General features: G+C 46.1%; 1 protein-coding gene, 1 non-coding gene and 1 pseudogene across 6 annotated transcripts in view; 1 reads left to right on the top strand and 2 right to left on the bottom strand.

Annotated features, from left to right (window-relative positions):
- The window catches only part of LOC124008576 (protein TANC1-like), a 55537-nt gene extending 41142 nt beyond the window's left edge, over window positions 1-14395 (top strand). For 3 of the 5 annotated variants that reach the window (XM_046319958.1, XM_046319960.1, XM_046319963.1), the window contains 16 exons: window positions 31-339; window positions 525-725; window positions 941-1153; window positions 1316-1438; window positions 1921-2157; window positions 2540-2746; window positions 2877-2958; window positions 7020-7153; window positions 7284-7407; window positions 8111-8286; window positions 8495-8627; window positions 8732-8761; window positions 8946-9037; window positions 9146-9292; window positions 11733-11833; window positions 11958-14395. In XM_046319958.1, the coding sequence (XP_046175914.1) occupies window positions 31-339; window positions 525-725; window positions 941-1153; window positions 1316-1438; window positions 1921-2157; window positions 2540-2746; window positions 2877-2958; window positions 7020-7153; window positions 7284-7407; window positions 8111-8286; window positions 8495-8627; window positions 8732-8761; window positions 8946-9037; window positions 9146-9292; window positions 11733-11833; window positions 11958-13455 (3807 nt within the window). In that variant the 3' untranslated portion in view covers window positions 13456-14395. The remainder of the gene's footprint in view (window positions 1-30; window positions 340-524; window positions 726-940; window positions 1154-1315; window positions 1439-1920; window positions 2158-2539; window positions 2747-2876; window positions 2959-7019; window positions 7154-7283; window positions 7408-8110; window positions 8287-8494; window positions 8628-8731; window positions 8762-8945; window positions 9038-9145; window positions 9293-11732; window positions 11834-11957) is intronic. The other 2 variants (XM_046319961.1, XM_046319962.1) reach the window with 2 other exon arrangements.
- Window positions 4617-4689, bottom strand: trnat-ugu. The gene has a single exon. It is a non-coding gene; the product is annotated as a tRNA-Thr (tRNA).
- A 1290-nt stretch (window positions 14396-15685) lies between the features above and the next one.
- On the bottom strand, window positions 15686-22437 carry LOC124008028 (annotated as a pseudogene).
- Window positions 22438-23285: the final 848 nt, after the last annotated feature.

Below are 23285 nucleotides of genomic sequence, written 5' to 3'. Positions count from 1 at the left end.
CAATATGATCGCTGTCTCCTGTACCCCCAGGAGATCACCGCCCTCCTACCCTTCTCCAGACTCTCACTGGACGACTTCCCAGAGAGCAGCGAGATCGGCGGGGACCTTAGCGACTACATCCAACACCGGGTCATCGTCAGCCCCGAGATTGCCACCAACGTCACCACGCCCAACGGCACCGTCCCCGACCCCCTCCTCCTCAGCAAGTTCAACACCCACCTGGCCTCTCGCAGCCAGGGCTCCTTCCTCTACCTAAAACTGACCCTGGACCTGTTCCAGAGCGCCCACCTGGTTCTCAAGGGAGGCAACTACATGGTAGTGCCCGTCTCTCTGGCTGAGGTGAATGAATGAACACATTATATTTGACAAATCTTTGACAAATGTGAAATAAATGTAGGGCACTTAATCTGTGCCTGGGACACCAGCCCATAGAGATGCTCCAGCTACAGGAAGTACAACACACGGGATTCAATACACAATCAAGTCAACAAACGTATTTCCATTGTGGTCCTCTTTATCATTAGGTGTACCTGCTGCAGTGCCATGCGGGGTTCGAAGGGGACCGAACCTTCGAGCGGGTGCTGCCCGTACTCAACGTGGTGCTGGCCTCGTTACACCCGCTGGCGGACGAGCAGCTGTTCCGGGCGCTGAACGCTGGGGGTGTGAGAGGAGAGATGTCCTGGGAGGACTTCCAACAACGCCTGGAGACTCTGGCCTCCGTCCTGGTGAGTAGAGAACCCGTGACAGACTGTTGAGACACGGCCGTACCGTACGTTGTTAGCTAGATCAGGAAGTAGACCAGGAAGTAGTATACAACCATTGGATTGAGTGACGTTCACTCTTTGGGAGTTGCACTTGGCTCCCAGCGATAGTAACTATCTCAGCCGCTTGTGGATTTATGACGACAACCTCTGTCTGATCTTGTGCCGTGTCCCTCTAGGTGAGACGCAGGGACGGCACCCGCATGCTCTTCCACCCCTCCTTTCGAGAGTGGCTCGTGTGGAGGGCGGACGGAGAGAGCACCGACTTCCTCTGTGACCCCAGGAGTGGCCATGCTCTGTTGGCCTTCATGTTCTCCAGACAGGAGAGCAAGCTGAACCGGCAGCAGACCATGGAGCTGGGACATCATATCCTGAAGGCACACATCTTCAAGGTACCAGCTAGTGTGTCTGAATGGACTACTAATGGGACTTGAATCCAAAGACTATCCGAGTTCAAATATTACAGTACAGTAGCCTCTCTCCTCTTCCTCATACACTGGGGGGGGGATTGGAAGTTTTGAACCAGAGTGTCTCTGCCCCCCTCTCTCTCTCAGGGTCAGAGTAAGAGGACAGGTGTGTCCTCCAGTGTTCTGCAGGCTCTGTGGGTGAGCTGTAGCACCGACAGCCTCTCTGCCGCCCTGGCCTCCCTCAGAAATCTCTACACACCCAATGTCAAGGTGAGACACACACCCAACGTCAAGGTGAGACACACACCCAACGTCAAGGTGAGACACACACGCACGCACACACAGCACAGGCACGCACACACACGCACACCCAATGTCAAGGTGAGACACACACATGCACGCACACACAGCACAGGCACGCGCACACACGCACAACCAACGTCAAGGTGAGACACACACATGCACGCACACACAGCACAGGCACGCGCACACATGCACACCCAACGTCAAGGTGAGAGACACACCCAACGTCAAGGTGAGACACACACACACACGCACGCACACACAGCACAGGCACGCACACACAGGCACACCCAATGTCAAGGTGAGACACACACATGCACGCACACACAGCACAGGCACGCGCACACACGCACACCCAACGTCAAGGTGAGAGACACACCCAACGTCAAGGTGAGAGACTCGCACGCACGTACAACTTTTTTCTTTAAAAAAAAACATCTTACCTACAGGTGAGTCGTCTACTAATGCTGGGCGGGGCGAGTGTGAGCGGGCGTTCAGAGGTGCTTGGCCGTTCCCCTGTGCTGGGTGTGCACGCCCACCTGGGTCACCTTGAAATGGTGTCCCTGCTGCTGGAGCTGGGGGCGCCCGTAGACGGCCCCTCGGACAGCGACATGACCCCCCTCTGTCTGGCCGCCGCAGCAGGACACACAGGACTGGTCAGCCTGCTCTGTAAGAAAGGAGCCAAGGTCAGTGGTCAGTTGTTAGTCCCATGCCGTTATCTCACCTGGTTGACAATTCAATCTGCTGTTGTTGTTGCCCAGCTTTGCCGTTTCATAAGTTATAGTTATGTATCATAACTGCCTGCTTCTGTTTGCTCTTTGGGATTTAGGCTAGGTTACTGTAAATATAGGCTAGGTTACTGTAAATATAGGCTATGTTACTGTAAATATAGGCTATGTTACTGTAAATATAGGCTAGGTTACTGTAAATATAGGCTAGGTTACTGTAAATATAGGCTAGGTTACTGTAAATATGATTGTGACAACTGTTGATGTTAAAAGGGCTCTGTAAATACATTGGATTCATTGATTGATTGATTGATTGATTGATCTGTGTTTCTCCCTCTAGGTGGGCCATGTTGATAAGAGTGGTCAGTGTGCCCTGGTCCATGCTGGGCTGAGGGGCCACCCAGACATCATCCACTACCTGCTGAACCAGGACTGGGGCCCCACAGAGGCCGCTGAGGGCCAACAGCAGCACGGTGTGAAGAGCAGTGTGAAGGGCCAGGCCTTACAACAGGCCCTGACGGCCGCCTGCAGCATGGGACAAACTCACGTAGGCTACTGCATGCGCACACTGACGAACACACACACACACCGTGCGCTCTCTTCAGATTCAACCTGTGTGTATTGCTTATAATAGTTATGGTGTATAATTCTTGTGCGTACTAATGTCTCGTTGTCAGGTTGCGAAGAGCTTACTGGAGCTGAAAGAGGACGATTTGGCTGTGCAGATAGACGCTCCCGACACGCTCTGGGGAGAGACGGGTACACTGCACTCTCCCTTTGTCTGTATAATAATGTTTCTTTTCTTTCCTCATCCTCTGTTTTCGGTTGCTTGTTTTCGCTGCCTCTCGAACGGTGATTGGCATTTGTTTTTACCAAGCGGAGATCATTTGTTGTCGTCCACTTCCTAGTGAGCTTCTCAGGTGGTCTCCACTTGCCCACTGTCCATTTCCTGTTTACTGTGGCGTAGGATGCGAGCGAAGGGATATTGAGCCCGTGTGCTTGTTCAGGACTCTGAGATGTAGCTGAGCTCACTGGGGAAGAGAGGCTTGAAGAGTGTACAGAACTTGAGCTGCTTTTGACCAACACAACCTATTAAGACGGCAGGTTACACCGACGGACTCTTCTGATCCGGTCGTTAGCGGGAGATTTAGGCGGCCGTGGTGGTAATGGTTTGAAACTGGGTCATATATTCCAGGTAGCCTAGCGGTTAAGAGCGTTGGGTCAATTACCGAAAAGGTCGCTGGTTTGAAATCCCCGAGCTGACTCGGTGCAAACTCTGTCAATGTGCCCTTAAGCAAGGCACTTAACCTTAATTTGCTCCCGTAAGTTGCTCTGGATAAGAGCATCTGTGAAATGAGTAACAGGCTCAAGAAGAAAGATGTGGTAATATTAGATTATAATGGTCTTACATTGAAGCTGGCGTCGATATCAGATGGTATTTCCTCCATCTCCAAAAAAAAGGAATTTAAGCAAACCTGTCTTGATTCTTATACCCATTCAACTAATACAATCATAGGTGTTTATGTGCTCTCAGTAGTAAATACATAGGCTGGGGGACAGACAGCGCTCAACCACTGCCAATTGGAAGCATACATACAATTGCTGGCTGCTGGTCACATTTGTAAGCCAACCCTGAATGAAAACAACCTCGCTAATGCAAATATAGAATACTAAATAGGCTATTTAGAGGTAAATTGAAGGAAATCATCTATTTATGTTGATTGCAAAGACCCGACTGGGCGATAAAATAAACAATAGTACCAATTTAATGGCCTTCGTTTGTTTTACTGTTTGGGCTCACCATTCAGTCTAGAATGGTTTCATTTTCATAACTATTGGTTTTACATTGACAAATCCTCCCATGGTAGAGAATCTTGATACTCTACTATATGCCGAATGATTTCACTTCAGCTCTTCTAATCTATTCGGTGAAAGAAGTCCTTGAATACTTCTGCCTGTGAAATTGTCCTCTCTCTATGCAAATGTGTTCCCGTGCCTGGTGGCTTCTCATTAGTGGAGAATAATTACGTTTTTCTCCCTGGAGGGCAGGCTACTGTCTGTCTGTCTCTACCTCCTCTGTGGGTGAGACGCCAAAGGTTTACTGTACGCGAATGAAATAACATGGAACAGATAAATAACTATCGTAGCTGTAGCAGCTGTGTGTGTCTGTCGTCCACACAAGGTCAGTGACATGCGTGAGAGTTGTCAGAAGTAGTATTTATAGCTGTGGGAAGTAGTTGATAAACCTGGACAGCATCAATGGATCATGTTTTTAATCTTGTTTGTGAACTAGCTTTAGGAGCCATTCAACTCACTGGCCCCATTCAACCTATTCAACTCATTGGCCTTTATTCAAAAATAGTATTTTCAATATGAGAACCTCCCTTTTGGATCAAAACGTTTTGATTCCACAACCAAGGCCCCAGCGAGAATTGAACTCGCGACCCCTGGTTTACAAGACCAGTGCTCTAACCACTGAGCTATGGAGCCTTACCTATTTGCACCCTACTGCAACAGGATATTTACATATCACACCCAGTTTACTCAAAAACAGACAGAAGACCACACCCAGAGACATATTTCTAAATATATGGCTCTGGTCACACCTAATGTGACATCACTGACTACCGCACAGCTGTTGATTGGAGCAGTCTGGCCAAACTAGCTGAGCTAGGCTGTCGGCACGAGGCCTCTCATGTCAGGGATTTAACCTGAAAGCCACATACTCTTTGTCTGGTAAAAGCAACTGACTCTGACTGACAGCTCTCCTCTGACTGACAGACTCCTCCACGTTTCATCCTAACTCCCCTCGGATATTTGACATTGACAAAAGAAGCACAGCTGTTCAGGCGTGACTCCGCAATTGCGTATTGATTTATGAGTCAGTGATGCACGTCTGCCTTATCTTAGATCGAGAAGTGTTGAGTCACAAGACAAAGTATTCCTAAATGTATCAATCACAGCCACAGTATATATATATTTTTTCTTCAATTCTGAACGTATTTTGTTATCTCAACTTTTTGCTCCGGCGTGAAGGGAAATGAGATAAGGGAAATTAAATGAGTGAGGTGATTTGTAATTGCGTATGTGCTCATGTGGAGCCATCGGTGGGACAGATGGGGAGGGTGTGCCCTACATGCTCCCACAGATGTCATTCGTGGCGTCATTCCCTCCCCACTGGCTTCCAGAACCAGATGGGTGATGTCACCTCTCCTGAGAGTATTTCATCATCCCAGCCAAGGTGAAACAGGAGGCTGCATCAAAGAAACGAAAATGGCATTGGTCGCGTACACATATCCAACACATATTAAACACACAGTGAAATGCTCGTGTTTCTAGCTCCAACAGTGCAGTAATACCTACAATACAAAACAATATACACAAATCTAACAAATCCAAGTAAAGGAATTAAGAGATATCAGGACGAGCAATGTTAGAGTCCAGATTATAAATATGTATGATGGTGTGTATAGACTGTATGGCCAGTATATGAATAGAAAAGGTGTGTACAGCAGTAGTTATACAGAATGAGACATTACTAGAATACAGTATATACATAAAAAGTGGGTAAAACGTTATTTAAACATTATTAAAGTGACCAGTGTTCAATAACTCCATGTACATAGGGCAGCAGTCTCTAAGGTGCAGGGTAGAGTAATGGGTGATAGCCATCTAGTAACAGACTCTTAATGTGCAGGGTAGAGTAATGGGGGCTAGCCGGCTAGTAACAGTCTCTAAGGTGCAGGGTAGAGTAATGGGTGATAGCCATCTAGTAACAGACTAATGTGCAGGGTATAGTAATGGGTGCTAGCTGGCTAGTAACAGTCTCTAGGGTGCAGGGTAGAGTAATGGGTGCTAGCTGGCTAGTAACAGTCTCTAAGGTGCAGGGTAGAGTAATGGGTGATAGCCATCTAGTAACAGACTCTAATGTGCAGGGTAGAGTAATGGGGGCTAGCTGGCTAGTAAACAGTCTCTAAGGTGCAGGATAGAGTAATGGGTGCTAGCTGGCTAGTAACAGACTCTAATGTGCAGGGTAGAGTAATGGGGGCTAGCTAGCTAGTAACAGTCTCTAAGGTTCAGGGCAGGGTAGTGGTGACTGTTTAACAGTCTGATGGCCTGGAGATAGAAACTGTTTATCAGTCTCTCAGTCCCCGTGTTGATGCACCTGTGCTTTCTCTGCCTTCTAGATGGTAGCGGGGTGAACAGGCCTTGGCTCAGGTGGCTGAGGTCCTTGATGATCTTCTTGGCCTTCCTGTGACCACATTAGTACCTGTCTGATCTCAGCTTCCCTGGTCCGCACTGTCTGTATGTGTCCCAAACGGCACCCTCTTCCCTATATAGTGCACTACTTTTGACCTAGAGCACTATGGGCTTTGGTCAAAAGTAGTGCACTAATTAGGGAATATGGTGCCTTTTGGGAGGTATATACTGTCTGGATGGATGCCCCATACCCAGGACTAGATGGCTGGTTGGGCAAGCTGTGGCCAATACCCATCAAATCTGTCTTTCTCTCTGCCAGGCCAGCTGTAAGACTTTTGACAGCCTCAGCTAAGAGCCTGCCTCTCTAGAGAGCACAGGGAAATATGGGCCCACTGAAGTGTGGCCAGTCTAAAAATAGGGTTTGAAAGTCATACTCAGGGGTGTGACATTTTCTGTTCATTGTACTGTAGCTCACATTGCATGTGTGGTGCCAATATTATACTGTCATTATTAACTGTCTCAAAACAATCAATACCACAAAAACAAAGATTACTTTCATTCAGAGCACAGTGGTGAAGTAGGTAGTTGACCACTGTTCTGGGGGTCTCTCTCTCTCTCAGCTCTGAGTGCGGCTGCAGGCCGGGGCAGGACAGAGACATGTGTTTTCCTGCTGGAGAGGGGTGCAGGGGCGGAGCAGCCCAACCGGAGGGGGGTGGTCCCAATCTTCAGCTGCATCAGGCATGGACACCCCCAGGTGAGACTCATTCTGATGAATCCTTCTGTTACACTTCTAATGTTCCTGCTTTACAGCACTGATGGCTGTCCTTTCACTCATGCTCTCACTCTCTCTGTCCCTCTCTGTCTCTCTCCCCCCCTTCTCTCAGGTAGCAGAGCTGTTGCTGCAGAGAGGTGTGGACATTAACACCATCGATAAGCAGGGCCGCAGTCTGCTGATGGTGGCAGCCAGCGAGGGCCACCTCAGCACTGCTGACTTCCTGCTGACAAAGGGTAAGAGGTCAAGGGTCAGGGTCACATCATGGTATATGTCAATTCTCAGTGCACTAAATAAATAGTGTGATTTCAGATCATTTTTTCATTTTGTAGCTCTGAGATACAGTATAGACTGAGTGGCCAGTTTATTAGGTACACCGCCCCGTTCACGAAAATGGTTCGCTCCTATAGACCGTGAGTCACGTGGCCGTGGCTTGCTATATAAAGCAGGCAGACAGGCATCGAGGCATTCAGTTGCTGTTCATTTGAATGTTAGAATGGTCAAAACTAATGACTAGCAGAATGGCACCTCGGAACGCACAACGCATCTGTCCTTGTCACGGATGGGCTATAGCAACAGACGGCCACACCCGGGTTCCACTCCTATCAGCTAAAAACAAGAAGAAGTGGCTCCAGTGGGCACACGGTCACCAACACTGGACAATTGAGGAGTGGAAAAACTTTACCTGGTCCAACGAATCCCGGTTCCTGTTGCGTCATGCTGATGGCAGTCAGGATTTGCAGTCCATGACCCCCTTCCTGCCCGGTGTCAACGGTACAGGCTGGTGGTGGTGGTGTAATGGTGTGTGTAATGGTGTGGGGAATGTTTTCCTGGCCACTGAGGGTCCGGCCCAGTACTAAATGGGTGTACCTAATAAACTGAGTACATGTCAGACTGAGTTGCAATGGAGTGAGCATGTTATTTCTGATCTGGTTCCAGGCGCATCTTTAGCCTCCGTGGACAAAGAGGGCCAGACAGCTCTGAGCTGGGCGTGTCTGAAGGGTCAGAAGGGCGTGGTGGAGTGCCTGGTGGAGAAGGGGGCAGAGATAGATCACCCTGACAGGAACGGACGTACCCCTCTCCACCTGGCAGCGTTCAACGGTGATGCAGAGATGGTGGGGTTCCTTCTAATACCGCAAACTGGAGAAACAAATTGACCCACAGACACAATTCTGATTTCGCTGCAACTGGCCTAGATTGTCTTAAACTGGCCTAGATTATAGACTTTTTAAAACACAGTACTGAATTTGCACAATTCCCTTTGGCCTTGTTTGAATCCTTTTAAAAATGCTGTTTGTTTTGTGTTGTCCTCTACAACTACAGGTTCAGTACCTGGTGGAGAAGGGTGCGGTGGTGGAGCATGTGGACCACAGTGGGGTGAGGCCTCTGGAGAGGGCTGTGGGCTGTAGGAACGCTGCTGTGGTGGTGACCCTACTGAAGAAAGGGGCCAAGCTGGGTGAGTTGGAGTTGACCTGATCTGTCAGTGTCTTGAGGAAGTTGCTATAGCAACATCATGTATTTCACCCCTCTTTCTCTTCACTTTTTTCCACCTGCTAAAAGGCAACAGATCATCCCCTTATGATCGATCAGGTACTTTCTTTAGATACCTTTTGGAGCAGTGTGTGTGTGTGTGTGTGTGTGTGTGTGTGTGTGTGTGTGTGTGTGTGTGTGTGTGTGTGTGTGTGTGTGTGTGTGTGTGTGTGTGTGTGTGTGTGTGTGTGTGTGTGTGTGTGTGTGTGTGTGTTTAACCTGTGTTCTCGTACCTCTTGACCAGGTCATGCTACGTGGGCGATGGCCACATCCAAACCAGACGTGCTCCTCATCCTCCTACAGAAACTCATGGAGGAGGGCAACCTACTGTATAAGGTGGGTTAACAACAAAAGTAAAAACCTGATCTCTGGATGTGTGTGTGTGACTGTCTGAAAGTGTGTCCAATTAGAAAATCTCCAAATCAATGTATCCCCCCCCCCCAGAAGGGGAGGATGAAGGAGGCAGCCCAGAGGTATCAGTACGCCCTGAGGAAGTTCCCCCGAGACGGCTTCGGAGACGAACTGAAGGGCCTGAAAGAGCTCCGTGTCTCCTTGTACCTCAACATGTCACGCTGCCGCAGGAAAACCAATGTGAGACACACACACACACACACAAACACACACACACACACACACGACTATCAGTTGCTAATATAATTGAACATGTAATAAAACTGCAGGTATTACGTCATCTGATATATCTACACACTACTCCATTAGCTATTTCATAGAATTTAATATTGAATGAAATGTCATTTCATGTTAATAGTATAGCAGTAGGTATAATGGATAGATCTTCATCTCAGCAGCCTGGAGGGTGTGATCTAACACACCCTTGTTTTACCAGACAATATAATAAGACTGTTATACTAGAGTGGTGTGGGTAAAATGGCATCCTCCGGGCAAATGAATAATGGAAAGATGCTATGATGTGATACGGTCGTCCTCTCTCATATACTGGAGGAATCAGTATGGGCGCGTGTGCACAAACACAGGCACACACAAACCCACACGGAAAGAAGGGATCCTCCCTCCGTTGTTGCTGGTGGATATTGGGTCAGGGGGAAGAGAGAGCTGGCTGGGCACATATCATCCATATTTCATCACGTTCAGGTGAATACAACAGGAGGGGAGTGGGAGTATAGAGGCCATAAAAACTGTTATTAAACATTGAACAGTTATTCAGAGCTGTGGATTTCAAGGCTGTGGTGTAATGCCCACCTCCATCTCAAGGACGGAATCACACTGTGGTTTGCTTCATTAAATATTCACCTGAGAGGAATGAGGGGAGCAGGGAATCGCTTTCAAAAACCAGCCAACCACATGCTCTCTAGGATTACAAAGAGGTGGATGGATACACTGTGTACGCAGGCATGTACACACACATCGTACACACACAGACATATTGTACACGCATGCACACACACCAGGGCCACTTGAGGTGCTTTGAAATTACCATTAAAGGCTCAGTTCAGTCAAAAACATGATTCCCCTGTGTTTTATATACACAGCCATTCAAAAGTTTGGGGTCACTTAGTAATTTCCTTAATTTAGAAAGAAAAGCAAAAAAAAAAATTGTCCATTAAAAATAACATCAAATTGATCAGAAATACAGTGTAGGCATTGTTAATGTTGTAAATGACTATTGTAGCTGGAAACGGCTGATTCTTTATGGAATATCTACATAGGCGTACAGAGGCCCATTATCAGCAACCATCACTCCTGTGTTCCAATGGTACGTTGTGTTAGCTAATCCAAGTTTATCATTTTAAGAGGCTAATTGATCATTAGAAAACACTTTTGCAATTATGTTAGCACAGTTGAAAACTGTTGTCCTGATTAAAGGTGCAATAAAACTGTCCTTCTTTAGACTATTTGAGTATCTGGAGCATCAGCATTTGTGGGTTAGATTACAGGCTCAAAATGGCCAGAAACAAAGAACTTTCTTCTGAAACTCGTCAGTCTATTCTTGTTCTGAGAAATGAAGGCTTTTCCATGCAAGACATTGTCAAAGAAACTGAAGATCTCGTACAATGCTGTGTACTATTGAGCTGTTGTGGGAGCAGCTTGAGTGTATGGTACGTAAGAAGTGCCCATCAAACCAATCCAAATTGTGGGAGGTGCTTCAGGAAGCATGGGGGGAATCTCTTCAGATTACCTCAACAAATTGACAACTAGAATGCCAAAGGACTGTAAGGCAGTCTTGAAGGACACAATTATTATTTCAAATTAAAAATCATTATTCATAACCTTGTCAAAATCTTGACTATCTTTCCTATTCATTTTGCAACTAATTTCATGTATGTTTTCATGGACAACAAGGACATTTCTAAGTGACCCCAAACTTTTGAACGGTAGTGTATATTTCCACACTATGAGGTTGCAATAATACTGTGAAATTGTGACAATGATGATAATGCCCTTTTATTGTAAGAGCTGTTTGGAAAGACATCACCAGGTGTGAAATTAGTTAATAAATCAATAAGAGAGTTCCAAAGCAACAATGTTTTCAGTTTTCCCCTCCACACTCAGACCACTCCCAGTCAGTCCTAGCAAAATGATTGCTTGAAAAATGTTTCTTTGCTAAGAAGCTATTTTAGTTTTTTTTATATTGAGATAAAAGCAGCTGCATTGTACCTTTAAGAGTCAATAGTTTTCATTTCCGACATCTGATTGAAGGAGTTTTTTTTTACGGTTTGGAGAGAAGCTACAAGCACCCGTCTGGAGAATCCATTAAGACACTGGGAGATAAAGCTGCTCTACTCTGAGCTGCACACAGATGAATAATTCTCCAGTTAAACAACGCTGAATTCCTCATTCCAGTCACTTACAGTAATTGCAAAGTGTGGCGCTGTGCGGACGACCGCTGGATTCACACTGCACTCATTAACGCTCACAAACACATTACCCTGGCTAATGACCTCAAGGCGTTGGTTTTGGCTTCTCCTTGAGAAATTCAGGGTGGACTGAATTTAACAGTAAACATTCAGAATTAAATGTTGAGTTTCTGTCCTCTTTTTCCCCCCGACAGGATTTTGGTATAGCGGAGGAGTTTGCCACCAAAGCCCTGGAACTGAAACCCAGTTCTTATGAGGCGTTCTACACCAGAGCACGAGCCAAGAGGAGCAGCAGGTTAGTACACACCAGTTCTCTGTTTATACTGACAACAAGGGGGGACTAGAATGGACGGGTACAGTTTTGTCTAAGGACAAGACACACTCACCTCTCACTATGTTCGCCTCATGTGTCCATCCAGGCAGTATGCAGCGGCGCTAGCCGACCTCCTAGAGGCGTCTCGGCTCTGCCCCACCAACCGGGAGATCCACCGTCTGCTGACGCGTGTGGAGGACGAGTGTCAACAACAGCAGCAGCAGCAGTCCCCCAACACACCACAGGGCCAACAAGCAGCACACAGTCAGACTCCCGAGGACCTCACAGAGAGGAGCCAGGACACAGAGAGGAGTTGTGATACACAGAGCCAGGATGAACTAGATGATGATTATGAGGAGATAGGGGGAGAGGAAGAGCCCTCACAGAACCCATATGGACCCAACAGGCCGAAGAACCCCTATGGACCCAACAGGGCTCTCCCACCAATACCAGGCGCAGTGGGCTTAGCTCCCCTGGACCCCAGGCCTGGTTCCCCTCTGGATGGGTCCACACAGACCAACCTGTCTTTGGACAAGCAGGGCCCTGTCCTGCAGGGTCCTAGACAGAACCAAAGCATGAAGACCAAGCAGCAGCAGCACTGTAACTCCCTGCAGGTAGGGGGCAGACCAGGGGGCAGGCCTATGTCTCTGTGTGGCCCCTCCAGCCCCCTGCCAGGCAGACACATCTCCACCTCCCTGAGACCCAGCCCTGGCCTGGGCATCGACATCAGCCCTCTGCCCTCCTCTTCCACAGACCACCACTCTGGGCTCACCCCTGTCAACCACCACCACCTCTCCTCCTCCTCATCTGTCCAGCCCTTCCAGGGCCACTCCTCCAGCCTGGCTAGGGGAACAGAAAGGCTCTCAGCCCACTCCGGCACCACGTTGGACGGGCAGGCTGGGTCCCTCACCCCTGGGGTTGGTAAGGAGGTAAGGAGGGAGGGTTCTGGGGGGCCGGCTGGCCCCGGTCTGCATTCTGGTGGTCAGACAGGCAGTATGAAGGCCTCCAGCTCTAGCAGTAGCCTAACCTCTAGCGGGACCCTGTCAGACAGCAGCAGGACCCAGGCTACTCAGGGGCCCGACATGCCTCGCCCCAAACCGGCTAAACCAGAGCTCAAGCCTCGGCCATTCATGGGGGTGAAGGACAAGGCAGTGCGTGTCCAGGGGCAACCCCCACCTGGACTGGGCTGGCAAGGTCAGCCTCACTCCCAGCCACTTTCCCCTGAAGGTCTAGAGAACCAGAGACACAGCATGGCCCCTACGGACAACATCCAGGGATTGAATAATGAGTTCAAGCGGAGGTCCTCCTACGCTGAGCCACTGCAGAGCCAGGCTCCCCTCCAGGTGCTCAACGGGGCCCAGGCTCAAACCCAGCACCTGGCCCAACAGGCTCAGGCCCAGCACCTGGCCCAACAGGCTCAGGCCAAGGCCCGGGAGTTTGGAGACAGGTTCTACCACAGGGAGCCAAGACCAGGTCCAGCTGCAGGCCTACATCACTCCTCCCAGTTCCCAGACGGGAACCACCGGCAGGCAGGGTTCACCAGAGATAACCCAGCCATCCTACCCATCAAACCTAAACGCTCCTTTATAGAATCCAACGTCTGAACTGGCCATGTTCATTCAAGCACAAGCGCAGACACCATAATACATTTCTCTGTATTCCAGAGAAACGGTGGCAAGGGAAGGGTTTCAAAGTTTCTTTACTTAAATCGGACTCTTTTACAGTGACAGTGTATGTGATGCACTGCGTTTAGACTTAAGCAGCATTTGAGGCTTTTGTGCTTTTTGCGTAAGCATGCCTAGAGCAACTCCAGTAAGCCAACAACACAGTGCACATAATCACACCTGGGAAACACCATATAGTACCAGTCCAATAGCTGAACAGTAGCATAGCATCCTACTATGGGCCATTATAACAACGTAACTATGATGTAGTTTGTAAAGAACAACACTAAAGGGTTTCGGATGCTAATGGACGAAAAGCCATTTGATTCAACGATTGGCTAATGATCGGCACGCATATCGAATAGGGATGTTTATACATTAGATTTGTACGTGTTCTATTTATAGATTATATAAGTGGTGATCGCCTTTGTCAGTATACCAGAGCCCTCGATGCAAAGTGCTTCACAATGCATGGAGGGTTTCTATACCTTTGTACATTTTATAAATAATCATATTTAACTGAGTGTACATATAATCCTACGGACGTTGTTGTAACTGCTTGTTGTTGCGGTCTATGTTAATGTATTTACTGTGCCGACGGCTTGGTCAGTTGTAAGAACAATATATTTGATATAGTTATTTTTGCACAGCTAGAAAAATATTTGAAAAGTGGATGGGATTTATTTCGTTTGTGTGCACAACATTAACAGTTTACAGTAAAGGTACAGAATAGCTTGTAAGGGTATTATTGGTGAAATGCAGATATTCCACATGTACATTGTTGCCATCTTTGATTTGTGAGCTATGCGACACATTATACAGACTATGCTCAATCACTACCACCATAATCATGGGGAAATAAAATATCTTTGGGAAACTACAATGACAACAGTCTTCCCTTTCGAAATGTCATCTCCCTTCCCCTCATTTCAAACACCCATGTGTAAACTTGTGTGTGTACCGACACCTGCTATCCCTTGTTATATAACTTCAGCCATAGATTGAACACTTCTGTTGACACCAGTATCCCTTCAAAATGCCTACAGTGCATTTGGAAAGTATTCAGACCCCGCAACTTTTTCCACATTGTTACATTACAGCCTTATTCTAAAATTGATTGAGGATTTCAAATAATAATCTACACACAATACTCATAATGACAAAGCAACCATTTTTTTTTTAAATGTTTGCAAATAAGCTGAAACAATTCATTTTACACAAGTATTCAGAACCTTTGCTCTTAGACTCGAAATTGAGATCTGGTGCATCCTGTTTCCATTGATCATCCTTGAGATGTTTCTACAACTTGATTGGACATGATTTGGAAAGGCACACACCTGACTATATAAAGGTCCCACAGTTGACAGTGCATGTCAGAGCAAAACCCAAGCCATGAGGTCAAAGGAGGCACAGATCTGGAGAAGAGTACCAAAACATTTCTGCAGCATTGAAGGTCCCCAAGAAACATAGTGGCCTTCATTCTTAAATGGAAGTTTGGAACCACCAAGACTCTTCCTAGAGCCGGCCTCAAGGCCAAACGAAGCAATCGAAAGAAGGGCCTTGGTCAGGGAGGTGACCAAGAACTCAATGGTCACTCTGACAGAGCTCCAGAGTTCCTCTGTGGAGATCAGAGAACCTTCCAGAAGGACAACCAACTCTGCAGCATTCCACCTATCAGGACTTTATGGTAGAGTGTCTAGATGGAAACCCCTCCTCAGTAAAAGGCACATGACAGCCCACTTGGAGTTTGCCAAAAGGCATCTAAAGACTCAAGACCATAAGAAACAAGATTCTTTGGTCTGATGAAAGCAAGACTGAACTCTTTGTCTTAAATGCCAAGCGTCACATCTTGAGGAAACCTGGCACCATCCCTACTGTGACGCATGGTGGTGGCAGCATCATGCTGTGGGATGTTTTTCAGCAGCAGGGACTGGGAGACTAGTCAGGATCGAGGGAGAGTTGAACAGAGCAAAGTACAGAGAGATTATTGATGAAATCCTGCTACAGAGCACTCAAGACCTCAGACTGGGGCGAAGAGGATCTGCAGAGAAGAATGGCAGAAACTCCACAAATACGGGTGTGCAAAGCTTGTAGTTTCATACCCAAGAAGACTCGAGACTAATTGCTGCCAAAGGTACTTCCAACAAAAGTAAAAAGGTCTGAATACTTGTAAATGTGATAGGTTTTTATTTTCTTATACATTTGAAAAATGTCTAACCTGTTTTTGCTTGTCATTATGGGGTATTGTGTATAGATTGAAGAGGGGGAAAAAAACAACATTTAATTTAAAGAATAAGGCTGTAACATAAAATGTGGAAAAAGTCAAGCTGTCTGAATACTTTCCGAATGCACTATCATCATCAATTAAATAGTTTGAGCTAAAGCAGCAGAGTAGAACATGGTCAACATGCATGAGTTTGAGAATATATATATATATATATATTCGAATGTCTCATCAGCTATAAATATTTACATTATAAAAGCAGTTTCATCCCAACAGATATGTGTGAGTGCAGACACAGTGAGGGGTTGAATCGAAGCTCTGTGTGGTCAACCTGAAAACATCATTTATAGCTTTATGTACTATGAGCCTACTTTTGGTCAGAAGTTAACTGAGGGATAGACCATCTTTGGATTGAAAAGGGATGGAGAGACGCGCTTGCATCCCTCTTTCTCACTGGCTGGTCCTCCAGCATCCAATAGCCATCTTCAGGGTTCGGTTTGGGGTCAGATGTGGTGTCCGTAAGGGCAGGTTGGTCATGGGGCTGGAACGATTCTTGGTTGTGATCCAGCTCTCAAATCGCTTCCCTCTCAGAGGAGAACCCATCTGTTCAGAAGAAAAAGTAGACAAGATGGATAGTGTGTTTTGCATCCTTTAAAAACACGCCACTGTATTACAAAAAATGTTGTAGCATAGCAATAAATATGTAAAAAAGGCACAACCAGACAGACAGATTGCCGTGGGGGCGTGTCCCACCTGCAGCGATAACAGGGTCCCTCATCAGCTCTCTGGTGATTGGACAGAGGAATTCATCAGGAACACCGGTACACACACCACCCCTCTTCAGCTCCCCCACCTTCCTCAGGACCATACTGCGCAGCCCCACAGACTCTACAGTACACCAACAGGAAACAACCAGGCAGAGTTAAGGGAAAATGGTACATTGGCCAACGGAGCTTGCATCATTTGTGGACGTGATATCCTGGCTTGAACACACTGCGTACATGACCCATTTCCTGGTCACCATGGAGACTACAGTAAAGTGAGGTCAGTGTGTGTGTGTTCGACACATAAAAAAACAAAAAGAGCCCTCCATCAGGAAGACAACAGCCTGGCATGGTGCCATCTCTCACTCTCAGAGACAGTAGAGAGACACCCATGTCTACTAAGAGATTCATCTCTTTTAGAGAACACGGCTGTTTGGTTACCATGGTTGCTATTGGCATGAGAGACCAACAACAGACCGACACCGACCACCTCACAGAGAAAAAGTTAGGAAAACTGGCTATCCTCACTAGGGTGAAAGATCTGTATTTAAAAGAGAAGATATACAGATCCACCAAAATCTGTAAGTCACATTTTCAGATGGATTTTAGAATTATTTCAGACGGAAATGGTATTCGGTGTGTACCATTTTCTATGTTACTTAATATGTATTTTGGGATGAGTAATTGTGTTATGTAACGGGGCAGAAATCTTAAAGCAGAATACACATGGCCTAATCTAATGCTGTACAGTTCAAATGTATGTAATCCTGAGGAAATCTCATTAACATTCATTCCTCAATGTCCACCTTGTTTTTCATTTGTCCCTCCCCCTACTTAAAACAATATTCCAGGCTGAGTATGTGATGACGCTCTGTTTCCAGCTACTGTACAAAATGTTGATCTCAGATACCAGACTGACAAGTAGGTAATGTGCAGAATAAGATAATGCACAATTAGCTGCATGATAATACACGTTACTATGATAATGTGTCTAGTCGATGGCGTGATGTGCCGTCCCCACCTATGTTGAGTTCTGAGGCCAGTCTCTCCTTGGTCTGACGAGCTCAGCTCCACCTATGTTGAAGTTCTGAGGCCAGTCTCTCCTTGGTCTGACGAGCTCAGCTCCACCTATGTTGATTTCTGAGGCCAGTCTCTCCTTGGTCTGACGAGCTCAGCTCCATCTATGTTGTTTGCCTTGAAGTTCTCCACCAGCGTCTCCAGCTCCTCCTCACACGCCCTCCTCTGACCAATCACTGACCAGAAGTCTGCAGTGACCCGGCAACTTTCTGCCTGATCGGTCGGAAAACAGGAAGTGACCGCACATTAGTATCTCTCAATGACATGCTGTTACTATAGTTAATGTGTAATCCATCAAACGTTTCTATAGTGCTTTTTAGTCACTTTCCCCACCTCCACATGAGAATGTTGCAGTTTCAACTGGATAACAAGATGTGAAAAATGTAGTCCATTATATAGAGCACAGTAAGACTCAGCATAAAAAATATAAAAAATACCATTGTCAACTAAAACGATGAACATGAATGTATTTACAGTCATTGAATTGCAATTTTATTGACAAGCCTCTCTTAGAAAGAGCTGTGTATAGGTTCTTGGAAAGGTGTCAGGTGAGAGGAGGAGAGGAAGAAAGCATTGTGAGCCCATACAACTACTGGGTGTACAAAACATTATGAACACCTGCTCTTTCCATATCATAAACTGATGAATCCCTGGTGAATTGAGGCTGTTCTGAGGGCAAACGGGGGGGGATGCAACTCAATATTAGGAAGGTGTTCTTAATGTTTTGTACACTGTGTACACTAATACATTGAATACACGTGAAAATAGAAAAGCAACTCGCCAGGCAGTGCCTCAAGGAAAAAGTCACCTGGAAACACAACAGGCTATGAAAGACTCAGCCATATTAGCAGAAGGCATTATCACCTGGGTGCTCAATAAAAGCCCTCTTTGATAGCAGTGGGACTCCTAGGTTTCACAGAGACCCTCCATCCCTCACTGCTTTCAATGAGCAGATGGGACGTGAGTGGTGCAGATGAGGGAGAAAATGTACGACTCATCAGGTAAAGATTAGCCCCCCCCCCGATGAACCATGCAGAGAGAGGGATGGTGATTGGCAGAATAAAAACATAATTAAGCCATAGTCAATAAAGAAGAGCTTATGCAAAAACAGCACATAATCACCAGGCTGTCATCACCATTAAGTCAACAGGATCTTTGTTTACATGAGAAAATAGTGAAACAGTACGTAGGAACCCCACACCGTGACTCAGAATGCTAATGGCATTCTTAATGCCAATAACACTGGCAGCATGTCAATACACCTATCTTAGACTTCTGTCCATCTGTGTGTGTGTGTGTGTGTTACCCACCATGGCCACTGCATCCGTCCTCTACTCTCCATATATTGACAGTCTTGTCCATAGAAACCGTGGCGATCAGGGGTGCGCTGGGAGAGAAGGCGCACGGCGTCACGTACCTACAGCAAAGGATCATGGGAGGGAGGACGGAAAGGTACATTTAAAAAAAAAAGTAGGCTATTCGAAGAAGGCCGTTGAGATGCGACGATGTCCCCAAGGGTAAGAAGGAAGATTACCTCTTGTGTTGGTTTAATGTGTCGAGCAAAGCCCCCTGGCTCTGAAAAAGCAACAACACTCAAGTTCAGATGGGCGGTGTTCATGGGTTTCTGTGTGGAACATTAACACGGGGAGTTAAACTGAAATGACATCTACGGTAATGAAAAGAGCTTGAGTGTCTTACAGCATCATGTGACTGTTTTGTCCACTGAGCTGCAACAGAAAAGGCCATGGTAAAAAAGCAACACACTTCTCCCCCTTGTGGCCAGTTGGAGTAAATGTACAACTTTATCTTGACCAACTGTGAGAGCGCTTTGCCTTAGATCACCTACGGGGGGACTTACCCAGACACAAGCAGCTGTTCGTCTGCAGAGAAAGCACAGGAGAGCACCGGGGCAGACCGGCCGGTCAGGATGTGCAGCAGCTGCATCTTACAACCTACGGGCCAGAGGGGACGGAAGGACGACACCCTCAGTTCATTCATTGTGAACACACATCCACCACATCAACATATGCACACAGTTCGACATTAAACAGGGCATTTGCATAACCATAGCGTGTGGTCAACGTACTGCCTGTGTTGGACCTAGAGACGGTCCATACCTTCAGCGTGCGGCCTTGTCCACAGGAGGCCCGGCGGAACTCTACCCCACCGCTACCTGAGAGACGGGAACAAATTAATCAAACACCTGTCTCAACAAATTCCCATATATGGAGACTCCAAGATAGCCTGGTCCCAGATCAAAATGTTGTGCTGTATAGACAACTCCTATGATCATTGTCGTGTTTGTAGAAACAGATCTGGGAACAGGCCAAACCCAAAGATAGAGGGAGGAAAATATCATCATCATCATCACCACCACTGAGTATCTTGGGGCCAAAGCAGTAGCAGGTGACCCCCGAGTCGTGATTGTTCTTCTCTGCATGGAGCTGGTTCATGTCCAGGGCCCACAGCCTGAGGTCCCCATACGTAGATTCAGTGACAAACATCTGGCCACAGGGGATGAAGGAGCAGGCCACCACAGTGGTGTCATTCACTGTTGACAAATACTCATTTAAGAACACTCTGCAAGAGACAACACATAACATCAGTCTGCAGAGGCCAGAAAAGCCTCACTTGATATAGGCAACACCTGCAGGTCTATTTATGCTTCGATAACATGGAGATAAACAATATCAATCCATCAAGTTCACCTGTGCAAAGTTTTCGTAGGGAAACCCCAAAGCCCTAAAGTGCCATCAGACACCTCCAAAACCAGGTGTGAAGAGTTGGGGCGAGAAGGCGCAAACCCTGACAGGGTTCCTACCTGGATGCTCCAGCACTGCCTCCATCTAACCGGTGTCCGTTGACCACACAACTGTTGAACACGAGGCTAAATACTGACCACAGGCGCTGAAGCAACAACAGTGGACGCCGTAGCCGTGGCCAGAGAGTGGGGATTATGGGACTTCGGGAAAAGTCTTGGGTGTTGTAAATTCGTAAGGTTTTGTCAGCTGAACAGGTGGGCAGCAGTGTCGGGGAGAAGGCGCACCAGTTGACATCGATGGTCTTGCAGGGTGCAGATCAGGGACGCCATTTGAGTTGGTCTTGATGAATCCCTTTGACAATAGAATAGAACTATTAACTGTGTGACATTACAATGATTACAAGATAGCTAGCTAGACTCGTTGTTATCCAAACAGCTCGCCACACCTGGAAACCAGCTGTTGCCAGAGCAGAGAGGTTGCCAGAGCAGAGAGGTTGCAATCGCATGCATTTTAGCAAATAGGCTACTTACTACCCACTGGAGAAAAAACGGTTTGAATCAACATTGTTTCCACGTCATTTCAAGCCTCAAAAAACTATGTGATGACGTTGAATCAACGTGGAAAACTAATCGGATTTGCAAAAAGTCATCAACGTAAGGGATTTCTTTTTTTCCCACCCAACTTTAAGCTAAATCCAATGATATGGTGAAAGGTTTTGTTGATTTCACATTGGTTGACAACTCAACCAAATGTCAATCAAAACTATACGTTGAACTGAGGTCTGAGCACAGTGGGTAGTTTGTAGCGAGCAGAACCAGCACCTTACGCTTGCTTACAGCTGCACTAAAGGGTCGGACAGGCTTCGCAGAGCTGGCGTGTGATATGGCTCAGAAAACTTACCTCAACTCAGGGATGAGAAAGAACTTGATTTGAAGCTTTGAGAGCTTTGAATCAATTGTCCCATTATCCCAACTGTTACACTGACAAGATTGAACGACTGCTAGTTTTTCCAGAAAACTGCACTTTTTGTCCTCATGCTAAATAGCAGTTGCCACATCAGCCATTTTGGAATGGCAGTGTCAGCCAATCAGCTCCTTTGTTGTTCAGCGCAATGTGCCATTCCATAATGGCTGCTGCTGGTTAACATGTAGCCAATAAAACTGAACTCCACAAATTAAGTTGCGCACCTAGTGAAACTAGTTTCAGCACCACAATTACACATGACATTGCGGGCAAGTCTTTTGGGTGTTGAAATCATTAGTTTGTTTTATAAAAGGGCAGTTTTTCAAAAACTAGCAGTCTTTCAATCTTCTCTGTGTAACATTTGGGAGTATTCGAAGTACAACTTATCCTTGGAATTAATGTGTTTTCCGAGCCATATCCACTGTGTCTTAATTTAAACCTGCAATATGTCACTTTTTGGGCGAGCCAACTAAATTCCCATAATAGTAATGTGAGTTATAGATCTATCATTCTCATTGAAAGCAAGTCTAATAAGCATTAGAGCTGTTTGTTCTCTGTGCACTATTTCTGTGCTTCCCGTCTTAAGTTTCGTTTTTGCATCTTTTACTTTCGGTATTGTACACCAGCTTTAAACAGCTGAAAATACAATATTCTTTGTTTATTGAAAATATATTTCACAGCAGTTTAGATGGTAAAATGATTATCTACACTATACTTGCTTTTTATGACCCATAAATTGGAATTTGGCAAACTCTTCGACATTTTAGCACCCAGAAATGGCGGAGTGATTTAAGTATAGCGCACCTTCATTCAAACGGCCTGTCCGACCCTGTAGTGCAGCTTTAGTTATAAGCAAGCATAAGGTGTCGGATCTGCTGGCTAGCTAGTTAACTAACCCTTGAGCTAGTCTAGCTGTTCGCGCAACAGCATCACTATATGCTCCTGTTGTTTAGTTTGTATTATAACAAATGCATGAAAATACAAAGCCAGTATTATTTTATATTCTAACTAAAGTGGGAAGTGTGTTTATTTTCTTACCTCTTTGTGAGTCTATGTTCATTGTTTATTTCCTGGTCATGCACGCTGTCATATGGTCAGCTGACCACGATGGCCTTCCCCCAAACGTCAGTGCGTTCAAGACAACTGGGAACTCGTGACAAAACGAGCTCTGATTTGGAAAAGTGGTTTTGAACGGTCATCCTCAGAATTCCAAGTTGGGAACTCGGGCCTTTGCCGAGAGGCCTCTTTCGAGAGCTTCGACAAACCAACCTTAAGATCACTGACGCAATGATTTGACCTCTTTTTTATCCGAGTTCCCATTTATCTTGAACGCACCATGTAGGTGTGTCGAAAGGAGTGGACGAATGGACAGGGAATCAGCTAATTGTGCAGATTTGCTGCCACTCAAGAAATACATTTAAAAAACAATCAAAACCGTCTAACGTAAAGCAGAGCGCTTTCGACACACCCACTACTTTCCACACGCCCACTACTTTCATTTCAACACACCCACTTGCCCATACTCCCGTCGCAATTTTGGGATGCTGCTTCGTCCCCTTCTCGAAGTATGAACCATGGAGCTTGCAACCTGCAGTAATAAAAAACGGAAATGAGTTCGTTCAGCCATTCCCATGTGGGAAAATTAATGGGGAAGGAATATGGTTTTGAGATTAACGTCGAAAATATGGTCTGAGGTTAACACAGGTTTAGGGTGGATCTTATACATTTTGTTCTATGAGATATTATCAGTCAGTTAATGTGTACTTTATGAATTATGAAGCCTTTTATGTGGTTTTAAGGTTTTGTGATTTTTTTGTTTGCATAAATGCTTAAAATGATCTCATAGAACAAAGCACATGAGATAGTTTATCCAAAAACCATATAAAAGCTCTATTAATTTTCTCATAGGCTTTGTCCAACGAATCAATGGCTAAGTTAGTGCCTACAAAAATATTCCATTACTATTTCTTTCTGTTGACG

Source organism: Oncorhynchus gorbuscha, linkage group LG21 (assembly GCF_021184085.1).
Source record: "Oncorhynchus gorbuscha isolate QuinsamMale2020 ecotype Even-year linkage group LG21, OgorEven_v1.0, whole genome shotgun sequence".
Taxonomy (NCBI): Eukaryota; Metazoa; Chordata; class Actinopteri; order Salmoniformes; family Salmonidae; genus Oncorhynchus; species Oncorhynchus gorbuscha.
The sequence above is the reverse complement of the archived record's forward strand: the minus strand, read 5'-3'. Positions and strand labels throughout refer to the sequence as shown.